The following is a 12,578-nucleotide window of genomic DNA, read 5'->3' on the forward strand; positions in this document are numbered from 1 at the left end:
TGGGAGTCTCAGCATAGACACCCCACGGCTCCGTTCTGTAAGCTCTCCATCCTCGATTTTTCAACACTGTCCCTTCGAAACGGCACGGTGGGTTAGCACTGCTGCCTCAGCGCCAGGGACCCGGGTTCGATTCCCGGCTTGGGTCACTGTCATGCGGATTCTGCACGTTCTCCCCGTGTCTGCGTGGGTTTCCTCCAGGTGCTCCAGCTCCCTCCCACAGTCCGAAAGATGTGTAGGTTAGGGTGGATTAGCCATGCTAAATTGCCCCTTAGTGTCCAAAGATGTGCAGGTTAGGGTGGATTGGCCATGCTAAATTGCCCCTTAGTGTCCAAAGATGTGCAGGTTAGGGTGGATTAGCCATGCTAAATTGCCCCTTAGTGTCCAAAGATGTGCAGGTTAGGGTGGATTAGCCGTGCTAAATTGCCCCTTAGTGTCCAAAGATGTGTAGGTTAGGGTGGATTAGCCATGCTAAATTGCCCCTTAGTGTCCAAAGATGTGTAGGTTAGGGTGGATTAGCCATGCTAAATTGCCCCTTAGTGTCCAAAGATGTGCAGGTTAGGGTGGATTAGCCATGCTAAATTGCCCCTTAGTGTCCAAAGATGTGTAGGTTAGGGTGGATTAGCCATGCTAAATTGCCCCTTAGTGTCCAAAGATGTGTAGGTTAGGGTGGATTAGCCATGCTAAATTGCCCCTTAGTGTCCAAAGATGTGCAGGTTAGGGTGGATTAGCCATGCTAAATTGCCCCTTAGTGTCCAAAGATGTGCAGGTTAGGGTGGATTGGCCATGCTAAATTGCCCCTTAGTGTCCAAAGATGTGCAGGTTAGGGTGGATTAGCCATGCTAAATTGCCCCTTAGTGTCCAAAGATGTGTAGGTTAGGGTGGATTAGCCATGCTAAATTGCCCCTTAGTGTCCAAAGATGTGCAGGTTAGGGTGGATTGGCCATGCTAAATTGCCCCTTAGTGTCCAAAGATGTGTAGGTTAGGGTGGATTGGCCGTGCTAAATTGCCCCTTAGTGTCCCAAAGATGTGTAGGTTTGGGTGGATTGGCCGTGCTAAATTGCCCCTTAGTGTCCCAAAGATGTGTAGGTTTGGGTGGATTGGCCATGCTAAATTGCCCCTTAGTGTCCCAAAGATGTGTAGGTTTGGGTGGATTGGCCGTGCTAAATTGTCCCTTAGTGTCCCAAAGATGTGTAGGTTAGGGTGGATTGGCTGTGCTAAATTGTCCCTTAGTGTCCCAAAGATGTGTAGGTTTGGGTGGATTGGCCGTGCTAAATTGTCCCTTAGTGTCCCAAAGATGTGTAGGTTAGGGTGGATTGGCCATGCTAAATTGCCCCTTAGTGTCCCAAAGATGTGTAGGTTTGGGTGGATTGGCCGTGCTAAATTGTCCCTTAGTGTCCCAAAGATGTGTAGGTTAGGGTGGATTGGCTGGCTGCTTTTCCCCCCCCCAAGGCAGCGGGAAGCGTAGACGGAGTCAATGGATGGGAGGCTGGTTTGCGTGATGGGACTGGGCTACGTTCACACACACACACACACACACACACACAACCCTTTGTAGTTCCTTGCAGTCTTGGTCAGAGCAGGAGCCCAGACCAAGCTGTGATACAACTGGAAAGGATGCTTTCTGTGGGGCATCTGTAAAAGTTGGTGAGAGTCCGTAGCGGACATGCCAAATTTCCTTAGTCTTCTGAGAAATTGGAGGCTTAGATCAGCCCAGCAGCAGATTGCAATGGGCAGAGATTTAAAGATTGCCTTTGGGGAGGCAGGGGAGGGTGGTCCTGGTGGTGAGGTGCGGGGTGGCGATGAATTTTGTATACAGTGGTGTGGGGTTTAGAGTGGAATAGTGTCTCCCCTGTCTCCTCTCTCCCCCAGAGCATTAACCCAGCCCCTCCAGTATCCCAGCGATGTCCGGCAACACACCACCGATCTCCTCCTCCTCCTCTTCCTGGTGCGTGAGGGTCTTTTGACGCCAATCCACCCTAACCTACGCATCTTTGGGACACTAAGGGACAATTTAGCACGACCAATCCACCCTAACCTACACATCTTTGGGACACTAAGGGACAATTTAGCACGGCCAATCCACCCTAACCTACACATCTTTGGGACACTAAGGGACAATTTAGCACGGCCAATCCACCCTAACCTACACATCTTTGGGACACTAAGGGACAATTTAGCACGGCCAATCCACCCTAACCTACACATCTTTGGGACACTAAGGGACAATTTAGCACGGCCAATCCACCCTAACCTACACATCTTTGGGACACTAAGGGACAATTTAGCACGGCCAATCCACCCTAACCTACACATCTTTGGGACACTAAGGGACAATTTAGCATGGCCAATCCACCCTAACCTACACATCTTTGGGACACTAAGGGACAATTTAGCACGGCCAATCCCCCCTAACCTACACATCTTTGGGACACTAAGGGGACAATTTAGCACGGCCAATCCACCCTAACCTACACATCTTTGGGACACTAAGGGGACAATTTAGCACGGCCAATCCACCCTAACCTACACATCTTTGGGACACTAAGGGGACAATTTAGCACGGCCAATCCACCCTAACCTACACATCTTTGGACACTAAGGGGGAATTTTGCCCTTTGTGTGAGTGGGCGGGTATTGTGAAGGGTGGATTTTTTGGGGGCGGAGATGAGTGCCTGCTGAGGGCTGGAGTGATAGTGAAATGGGGGGAGGAGTCGGGTTAAAGTTCCTGTTGTTGTGAGTGAGTGTGTACGTGTGTCGGAAGTTCGCCCTGTGTCGCACTCTGATCAAAGCAAAATAGATTAAAGTTAACTTCCTGATTCACATTCAGGCTGGTAGGTTTTGGGGGAAATGCGGGGGGGTGGGGGGGGGTGGTGTTTGTATGTGTGGGGATAGTGTGTGCGTGTGGGGGGGGGGGGTGCGCAGTGTAGAGTGTGCGTCTGGTGGGGGGAGGTGTAGAGTGTGCGTGTGAGGTGGGGTGCTGTAGAGTGTGTGTGTGTGTGGGGGGAGGTGTAGAGTGTGCGTATGTGGGAGGGACAGAGTGTGTGTTTGTGTGTCAGGGTGGGGGTAAGTGTATGTATGTGTCGGGGGTGAGGCGTGGGAGTGTGTGTGCGCGTGTGTGTCGGGGGATGGAGGGAGTGTGTAAGTCGAGGGGAGAGGTGGGGTGTGTACCGTCTGTACTGTGTGTAGTCACTGTTCGTAACTGTTTGTCTTGTGCACTTTGTCCCCTGACACAAGGTTGCAGAGGGGGAGGTGGGTGAGTTACTGTCTCTGTGTTTTGATTACTCTCTCTCTCTCTCTCTGTCTCTCTCGCATGGTCATCAGTGTCTGGGGTGGGTGGGGGGGGAGGTGGGGGTTCGGTTTTAGGAGGGACAGGGAGTGAATATGAACAAATGTTTGGAGGCTCACGTTGCCAGCAATGTGGCGGGGCTTTGCTGTTTGACCGTGTCCGAGGCCCCCAGTCTCTGGGACCGGAAGCTGCGCTGTAGGCCTGAATTCGGAGTTATGAGGGAGGGGTCCGTTTTAACTCCGTCAAATGCAGCAATCTTCTTCCTGAAACCAAAGTGTTTGCCAGCGTGGGAGAACACACACACACTGTAAATAAAATCTGAAGTGCACCCACATTCTCCCCCACTCTCTCCAACCCCTCCCTCCCATGGGAGCGAGTCCCACGTTCTCTCCCTTCACTCCCCCCCGTGGGAGCGAGTCCCACGTTCTCTCCCTTCACTCCCCGTTGTGAGAGAGAGTCCCACGTTCTCTCCCTTCACTCCCTCCGTGGGAGCGAGTCCCACGTTCTCTCCCTTCACTCCCCCCGTGGGAGCGAGTCCCACGTTCTCTCCCTTCACTCCCCGTTGTGGGAGCGAGTCCCACGTACTCCCCCCATGGGAGAGAGACCCATGTTCTCTCTCTCCCCCCCCCCCCCCCCCAACTCCCCGTTGTGGGAGCGAGTACAAGATTCTCTGCGCGGGGCTCCTTGTCTGTGAATAATTCCTGGCCCCTCAGTCAATTCTTCCCTTTATGTTTTCGTTTTGCGATGCTCACCATGGTTGAAGTGCCTTTGCAGGTTTTTTTTTGAAGAGTCTTTAACTTTTGTTTCCCACCCACCCCCCCCCCCCAGGTGCCTGATTGTTTAAGAATCTGTCTGGAGTGGTGAGAGGGAAGAAATTGGATACAGGATGAATGCCTTTGACAGGAACCTGAATTTGGATGCCTTGTTTAAATTCTCCCAGATGTGAGTAATCCCCGTTTACACCTGGATTCGAACTCTGGCCGGGGAGGGGGGGGATTGTTGCGAGCGCAAGTGTGGGACTGACTCCCGCAGTGGGAAGTAGGGGAGAATGTGGGACTTGCTCCCACGGTGGGGGTGGTGGGGGGAGAAGGTGGGACTCTGTGTGTGTGTGTGTGTACCTGCGCACGTGTGCCAGGGAACAGTTTAAATGTGAACTGCGTGCGTAAGGAACGATGCCTGATGTTCCAGAGGTGTGGTCGGGTGGCCATGCGTGCAGGGAAAGGCCATTTGGCCTGTCCTAATAGTGCTGGCTCCTACCCACTGCCCCTGTTGGGTGACACAGTGGCCTCTCAGCTCCAGAGACACCGGTTCGATTCCCGGCTTGGGTCACTGTCTGTGTGGAGTCTGCACGTTCTCCCCGTGTCTGTGTGGGTTTCCTCCCACAGTCTGAAAGATGTGCTGGTTAGGGTGCATTGGCTGTGCTAAATTCTCCCTTGGTGTACCTAGATGCCGGAGTGAGGCGACTAGGGGATTTTCACAGTAACTTCATTGCAGCGTTAATGTAAGCCTTACTTTGTGACACTAAATAAACAAACTTTGAAAAATATCCTATTGGTGAAAGTTGGACCTGAAGCCAATCTTGACACATTTGTTTGTAAGCATTTATTAACGGAGATGGACAGTACAGGTGTGTGCCTCCTAAACCCCGTACCCCAGGTTTCTGTCTGCTGCTATACGCAGGCAGGCAAGTGAAACCCCATTTAATGCCCATTTTTACAATTAAATACAGCAGCACAGTGGGTTAGCACTGCAGTCTCTCAGCGCCAGGGACCTGGGTTCAGTTCCGACCTCGGGTTATTGTCGGAGTGGAGTTCTTCCCCTTGTCTGCCTGGCTTTCCTCCGGGTGCTCTGATTTCCTCCCACAGTCCAAAGATGTGTAGGTTAGGGTGGATTGGCCATGCTAAATTGTCCCTTAGTGTCCCAAGATGTACCAGGATGTTGCCCCTGGTCTGGAGGGTGTTAGCTACGAGGAGGGGTTGGGGAAACTTGGTTTGTTCTCATTGGAGCGACGGAGGTTGAGGGGGAGACCTGATAGAAGTCTACAAGATTATGAGGGACAGAGTGGATAGTTAGGGGTGGATTGGCCATGCTAAATTGCCCCTTATTGTCCAAAGATGTGTCGGTTAGGGTGGATTGGCCATGCTAAATTGTCCCTTAGTGTCCCAAAGATGTGTAGGTTAGGGTGGATTGGCCGTGCTAAATTGTCCCTTAGTGTCCCAAAGATGTGTAGGTTAGGGTGGATTGGCCATGCTAAATTGCCCCTTATTGTCCAAAGATGTGTAGGTTAGGGTGGATTGGCCATGCTAAATTGCCCCTTAGGTTAGGGTGGATTGGCCATGCTAAATTGCCCCTTATTGTCCAAAGATGTACCAGGATGTTGCCCCTGGTCTGGAGGGTGTTAGCTACGAGGAGGGGTTGGAGAAACTTGGTTTGTTCTCACTGGAGCGACGGAGGTTGAGGGGGAGACCTGATAGAAGTCTACAAGATTATGAGGGACAGAGTGGATAGTTAGGGGTGGATTGGCCATGCTAAATTGCCCCTTATTGTCCAAAGATGTGTAGGTTAGGGTGGATTGGCCGTGCTAAATTGCCCCTTATTGTCCCAAAGATGTGTAGGTTAGGGTGGATTGGCCGTGCTAAATTGCGTCCTGGTGTCCAAAGATGTGCAGTTGGAGGGATTGGCCATGGTAAATGTGAGAAGTTATGGGGAAATGAGGGAGAGGGTGGCTAAAATGTTCTCTTGGAGAGTTAGTGCAGACTTGATGGGCTGATTGGCCTCCTTCTGTACTGTAGGGAATCTGTGGGAACACAAATAACACCCCACCCCACCCCCCCCCACCTTGGCATTTTAGCTGTGATCCTGCACCCCACTTCCCATCACAAGACCATGAGAAAGGAAGAGAACTAAGGCCATTCGGCCCAATTAACCCCAAGGGAAGAATTGGCCCAAAGTAGACTGGACACAGATAATCGAGGGCAGGACAGTTAAGGAAGAATGCCAGGTATCTGGGGAGATACCAAATGGGGAAGAGGAGGAAAGCAGCACTTGGAATATAGTGTTCAATTCTGGTCGCCCACGCTACCAAGAGGCTTTGGAGAGGGTTACAGAAAAGATTTACCGGGATGTTGCCCCTGGTACGGAGGGTGTTAGCTGTGAGGAGAGGTTGGAGAAACTTGGTTTGTTCTCACTGGAGCGACAGAGGTGGAGGGGGAGACCTGATAGAAGCCTACAAGATTATGAGGGACGACAGAGTGGATAGTCAGAAGCTTTTTCCCCCAGGGTGGTAGAGGGGGGGCACAGGTTTAAGGTGCGAGGGGCAAGGTTTAAAGGAGATGTACGAGGCAGTTTTTTTTTTACACAGAGGGTGGTGGGTGCCTGGAACTCGCTGCTGAAGGAGGCAGTGGAAGCGGATACGGTAGTGAGTTTTCAGGGATATCCTACAAGTGCGTGAATAGGATGGGGACAGAGGGATATGGTTCCCGGAAGGGTAGGGGGTTTTAGTTCAGTCGGGGGGGCAGCGTGGTCGCACGACCGAACCCCCCACAAAACCTCTCTGTTTCAATCAATCGCCTCTCCTGAACTGCGAGCGAGGCAGAGGCAGCCGGTTTAATTTTTCAGCACCAGACTGTCCCTCCGTACCCCGGGACCCTCCTGCTCTGCGCTGTCCCCGATGCTGATGTACCTTTGGATAAACAAGGGGACCAGCAGCGCTGTGGGTGGTGTTTGCGATGCGGCCTCGCTGTTCCGCAGGTTAGAGTTATTTACACAATGCTCTGCGGGTACAGGGCCCCGATCCGGGGAAACTGGTTTATCCACAATCGCCCATCTGGCATCATTTCCTGGTACAGCTTCCACTGAAATGATTTTTTTTCTCTTTTTCTCTCCTGTCCCCTTCCCTGCCTTTCCCCCTCTCTCTATCTCTCTCCCCTCCTCTTTTCCACCACTTGCCCCTCTCTCTCTCCCCTCCCTCTTTCCCCCCCTCCCCCTCTCTCTCCCCTCCCTCTTTTTTCCCCCTCCCGCCCCTCTCTCGTCCCTCTCCCTCTCTGTTTCTCCTCGAACTCCAGTTCGTACTCCACTCAGCAGCATCTGAAGAAGGTGTACTCGAGCCTGGCCATCTGTATGTTCGTAGCAGCAGCTGGGGCCTACGTCCATGTCGTGACGAGAATCTTCCAGGTACCGCTTTCTCTCCCACTCCCTTTTGTATTAAGCATTGAGTGTCTGTCTCCCCTACTCCTGGGAGAACCTGACACAACACCCAATCCTGCAAAGAGGAATCCCTCCCCTGCTAATCTGTTAAAAGTCTGTGGGAAGGTGTGAAATGTTCCTCAGTCACGCTTAGTGGATAACTCACAGAAATACCCAAACCTGACTGCAAAATAAACAATTTGTATATTTAACTAACCAAGTAACATCTCAAATCAAATAAGATTCTAGAGGAATGCTGTTCAAATAAATACAAGGAACACACTGGCTAAAATAAGATTCTACGGGAATGCTGTTCAAATAAATACAAGGAACATACCAAGTCGAATAAGATTCTACTGGAATGCTGTTCAAATAAATACAAGGAACATACCAAGTCGAATAAGATTCTACTGGAATGCTGTTCAAATAAATACAAGGCCCATTCATTAGCCAAAAAAAGTAACAACAGAATTTAGTCATTCTCAAGAAAAACAACCAGATTTTGTGTTTTTCGGAACGTTCTGTAGTTTCCCAGTTGATTCCTCTCAGTTTTTGATTAGGTACCGCACGGCGGCAAAGTGGGTTAGCACTGCTGCCTCACAGCACCGGGAACCCGGGTTCAGTTCCCGGTCTCGGATCACTGTCTGTGTGGAGTCTGCACGTTCTCCCCGTGTCTGTGTGGGTTTCCTCCGGGTGTTCTGCCTTCCTCCCGGAGTCTGAAAGACGCGCTGGTTAGGGGTGCATTGGCCTGTGCTAAAGTCTCCCTCGGTGTAACCCGAACAGGAGTGCAGGCGATTAGGGGGATTTTCACAGTAACTTCATTGCAGTGTTAATGTAAGCCTACTTGTAACAGCAATAAACTGTACCTTTTGCTGGTGAGATGATGCGTTCTCTTGAGATACATAAAGCTGGCAGCGTGGAGAGCTATTCTGCCCCCTCGAAGCTGGAGAGGTGGCAGTTGCTATCTTTTTTCCCCCCTTTGCCCCCCCTCTCTCATACCTGTGGTGACCTATCAATCTTCCTTCAATTGGATTGGTCTGATTTTTTTTTTCAAACGCCGTCAGATTTGAATCTGATAGGTTCCTGGTAGCTGAGTACCTGCTTTAAACTGATTGGGCAAAATTCATAATGGCCGAAGCCTGTTACCAGGGCGACCCTGCTGCCTGGCCTTGGATCCGAATGTTTCAGTCTGGGACTCTGTGTGCACCTGAAACCTGGTTCTCTCTCAGGTTCTCCAGCCTGGGGTTTTGGTTGGGGGGTGGTTTCTTCTCTCAGGGACCCCACCTGGGTGATTGGGGGTGGGTTTCTCCCTCACGGTCTCCAACCTGGGGATGGTGGGGTTGGGGGTGGGGGGGGGGGTTCCTCTCTTCGGGGGGGTGGGTTTCTCCCTCACGGTCTCCAACCTGGGGATGGGGGGAGGTTCCTCTCTCGGGGACCCCACCCCGGGGTGGGTTTCTCCCTCAGGTTCTCCAGCCTGGGGATTAAGGGGGGGGGGTGGTTTCCTTTCTCCCGGGGGCTCCACCTGGGGGATTGGGGGGGGGGGGGTGGTGGTTTCCTCTCTCCCGGGGGCTCCACCTGGGGGATTGGGGGTGGGTTTCTCCCTGGGGTCTCCAGCCCGGGATTGGGGAGGACTCTCCAGCTGTGGGGTTTGGGGGGGTGGGGGTCTCCCTTTTAGATGGCGGTGCACTTTTTTGGCGTGGTGTGGGTAGGGTCGGGAGTGGGGGGATTGCGGGACTGGTGGTGGTGCTTCCCTCGGCCTCCGGGTGGGGTTTGCTCATTTGATTTGGTTTGTTGGGGGGGGGGGGGGGGGGGGGTCGGTGTGTTGGTTAGGGAATAGCAGCCTCGCCGTCCAGCCCCTGCGTGTGGTGGTCTTGCCCCTTCGCGGACAGCTCCGGGGTGTCCCGAGGGCCTCGGCCAGACGCTGGGGACGGGCCTGAGGCCTGCGCGTTGCTCCCTCGCCCTGCGGGCTGGGTTTCAGCGCTCTAACCTCGCTTGCTTTCTTTCAGGGGGGCTTGCTGTCCATGCTGCTGTCCCTGGGCTTCATCCTGTGGCTGTCTCTGACCCCGCACAGCCCCGCGACGGAGAAGAGGAGACTCCTCATCCTGTCGGCCTTCGCTTTCTTCACAGGTAACCCACCCCGCGCGCGCACCCTCGGGTAACGTCCGGCCCCGTTTCCCCCGGCTCTCCAGAGCCACGTATCGGTCAGACCGGATAAGGGTGGCAGATTTCCCTCCCCCCCCCGAATTGGTGAGAAAGGTTGAGGGTGGAAGGGCTGAACGGCCTCCTCCTGTTCCTGTGTAACAGGCTTGACAGAGAGGGGCTGAATGGCCTCCTCCTGCTCCTGTGTAACAGGCTTGACAGAGAGGGGCTGAATGGCCTCCTCCTGCTCCTGTGTAACAGGCTTGACAGAGAGGGGCTGAATGGCCTCCTCCTGCTCCTGTGTAACAGGCTTGACAGAGAGGGGCTGAATGGCCTCCTCCTGCTCCTGTGTAACAGGCTTGACAGAGAGGGGCTGAATGGCCTCCTCCTGCTCCTGTGTAACAGGCTTGACAGAGAGGGTCTGAATGGCCTCCTCCTGTTCCTGTGTAACAGGCTTGACAGAGAGGGGCTGAATGGCCTCCTCCTGCTCCTGTGTAACAGGCTTGACAGAGAGGGCTGAATGGCCTCCTCCTGCTCCTGTGTAACAGGCTTGACAGAGAGGGGCTGAATGGCCTCCTCCTGCTCCTGTGTAACAGGCTTGACAGAGAGGGGCTGAATGGCCTCCTCCTGCTCCTGTGTAACAGGCTTGACAGAGAGGGGCTGAGTGGCCTCCTCCTGCTCCGGTGTAACAGGCTTGAGAGAGAGCGAGGGGTTGAATGGCCTCCTGTTGTCCACTTGCTACTCTGTGTCTCTAACGGTCACTTCTTTCTCATTGCAGGTACCGGGTTGGGGCCCCTCATGGACTTGGTCATTTCTATTAACCCTAGGTAAACGTCTGACCTTCACTTGTGTGTGAGCACTCGTGTGTGTGCGTGAGAGCCTCACCTCTCCACAATAAAATCCCGCGTGAACGAGCCCCCGCCCCATCGCAGCTTCCCACCTCTCTGAGGGCAGAGGTCGAGCTGTGGCGAGTTGTTCGCAATAAAAATGGGGCGCGAGGCCATTCTGCCTGTCAGTGGGCTGAAATCGGACTCTGGCTCAAATTCTCCCAAAAATCCACGTTTGCCCTAACTGGGAAGAGGTGCAGGGTGGGACAGGAGGGAATGTAACCTTTCCTGTGGCACTTTAGACATTTCCAGAAGGCATTTGATAGAGTACAGTACGTCTACAGGTTCCCCTCTATCAACAACATGTCTGATCTCTTCAGGTGGCACGGTGGGTTAGCACTGCTGCCTCAAGGTGCCAGGGACCCAGGTTCAGTCCCAGCCTGGGGTGATGGTGCGGACTTTGGACATTCTCACCGTGTCTGTGTGGGTTTCTTCCGGGTGCTCCAGTTTCCTTCCACAGCCTAAAGATGTGTAGGTTAGGGTGGATTGGCCGTGCTAAATTGTCACTTAGTGTCCCAAAGATGTGTAGGTTAGGGTGGATTGGCCGTGCTAAATTGCCCCTTAGTGTCCCAAAGATGTGTAGGTTAGGGTGGATTGGCCGTGCTAAATTGTCCCTTAGTGTCCAAAGATGTGTAGGTTAGGGTGGATTGGCCATGCTAAATTGTCCCTTAGTGTCCAAAGATGTGTAGGTTAGGGTGGATTGGCCATGCTAAATTGTCCCTTAGTGTCCCAAAGATGTGTAGGTTAGGGTGGATTAGAGAGATAAATGTGTGGGGTTATGGTGTATGGCAGGGGGCGTTCTTGGGTAAGACTGGGTGCAGTCTCAGGCTGAATGGCCTCCACTGTGTAGGGACTGTATGCTTCAGTCGTACAGGGGTGTTAGTGAGACCGCAGCTGGAGTAGTGTGTACAGTATCGGTCTCCTTATTGAAGGAAGGGTGTCCGTGTGTTGGAGGCGGTTGGGAGAAGGTTTCCCAGACTAATCCCTGGGAACGGGCGGATTGTCCGACGAGGAGAAGGTTCGGAAAGGTTAGACTTGTCTCTGCTGGAGTTTTTAGAAGAATGAGGAGGGGAGGAGACGGCTCAATCCAAACCTTTCTGATCCTGAGGGGTGGGTGGGGGAGGGTTCTTGATGAGGTTGGGGGTGGAGAAGATGTTTCCTCTTGTGGGAGGGTCTAGAATCGGGGGGGGGGGGGGGGGCGGTGAGGGGGGGGTGTTGCCATTTAAAAATACGGGATGGCCCATTTCAGATGGAGATGGGGGGGAGATGTCCTCCCTGGGAGGGAGGGTGATGATGGGTCTCAGGAACTCTCTCCCTCAGAAAGCAGTCGGACCAGAGTCTTTGTTTAAGGTGGAAGTGGATGGATTCTTGATTAGCAGATGTGTGTGTTGGGGGGGGGAGGTGAAAGGTTACTGGGGGGTCAGCAAGAGGGAGAGGTCAAGGTGATAATTGGATCAGCCAGTGATCTCACGGAATGGGGCAGCAGAGCTAGAGAGAAGGACAGAGTGGCCTCCTCCTGTTGCTAATTCCTTTGTCCATACGTGTTTGACCTTGGGGTGGTCCGGTTATCTGGGTGGGGGTTATCTGTAACACGGTGTGTGTGTTTGCATTCCAGCATCATCCCCACTGCTTTCCTGAGTTCGGCCCTCGTCTTCTGCTGTTTCACTCTGAGTGCCTTGTATGCACAGCGTCGGAGTTACCTGTTCCTCGGAGGTGAGAGGGAATTGGGGTGTTGGAGGAGGGGGGGTGGTGTAGGGGACCCTCCCCGCGGTGCAGCGCTCCCTCGGTGCCGACCCTCCCTGCAGTGCGGCGCTCCCTCGGCGCTGGCCCTCCCCGCGGTGCGGCGCTCCCTCGGCGCTGGCCCTCCCCGCGGTGCGGCGCTCCCTCGGCGCTGGCCTCCCCGCGGGCGGCGCTCCCTCGGCGCTGGCCCTCCCGCGGTGCGGCGCTCCCTCGGCGCTGGCCCTCCCCGCGTGCGGCGCTCCCTCGGCGCTGGCCCTCCCCGCGGTGCGGCGCTCCTCGGCGCTGGCCCTCCCCGCGGTGCGGCGCTCCTCGGCGCTGGCCCTCCCCGCGGTGCGGCTTCG

At 53.9% G+C, this 12,578-nt stretch overlaps 1 protein-coding gene across 1 annotated transcript; it reads left to right on the top strand.

Moving 5' to 3' along the window:
• Nucleotides 1-3,171: 3,171 nt before the first annotated feature.
• Nucleotides 3,172-12,210, top strand: tmbim6 (transmembrane BAX inhibitor motif containing 6; the record flags this gene model as incomplete). Its single annotated transcript, XM_080185281.1, has 6 exons — nucleotides 3,172-3,253; nucleotides 4,115-4,228; nucleotides 7,351-7,459; nucleotides 9,478-9,598; nucleotides 10,389-10,437; nucleotides 12,113-12,210. Coding segments are annotated over exons 2-6 (433 nt in total), but the record flags the coding sequence as incomplete, so codon positions are not given.
• Nucleotides 12,211-12,578: the final 368 nt, after the last annotated feature.

Source organism: Carcharhinus amblyrhynchos, unplaced genomic scaffold (assembly GCF_965287045.1).
Source record: "Carcharhinus amblyrhynchos unplaced genomic scaffold, sCarAmb.v2.hapA chromosome_1481, whole genome shotgun sequence".
Lineage (NCBI taxonomy): Eukaryota > Metazoa > Chordata > Chondrichthyes > Carcharhiniformes > Carcharhinidae > Carcharhinus > Carcharhinus amblyrhynchos.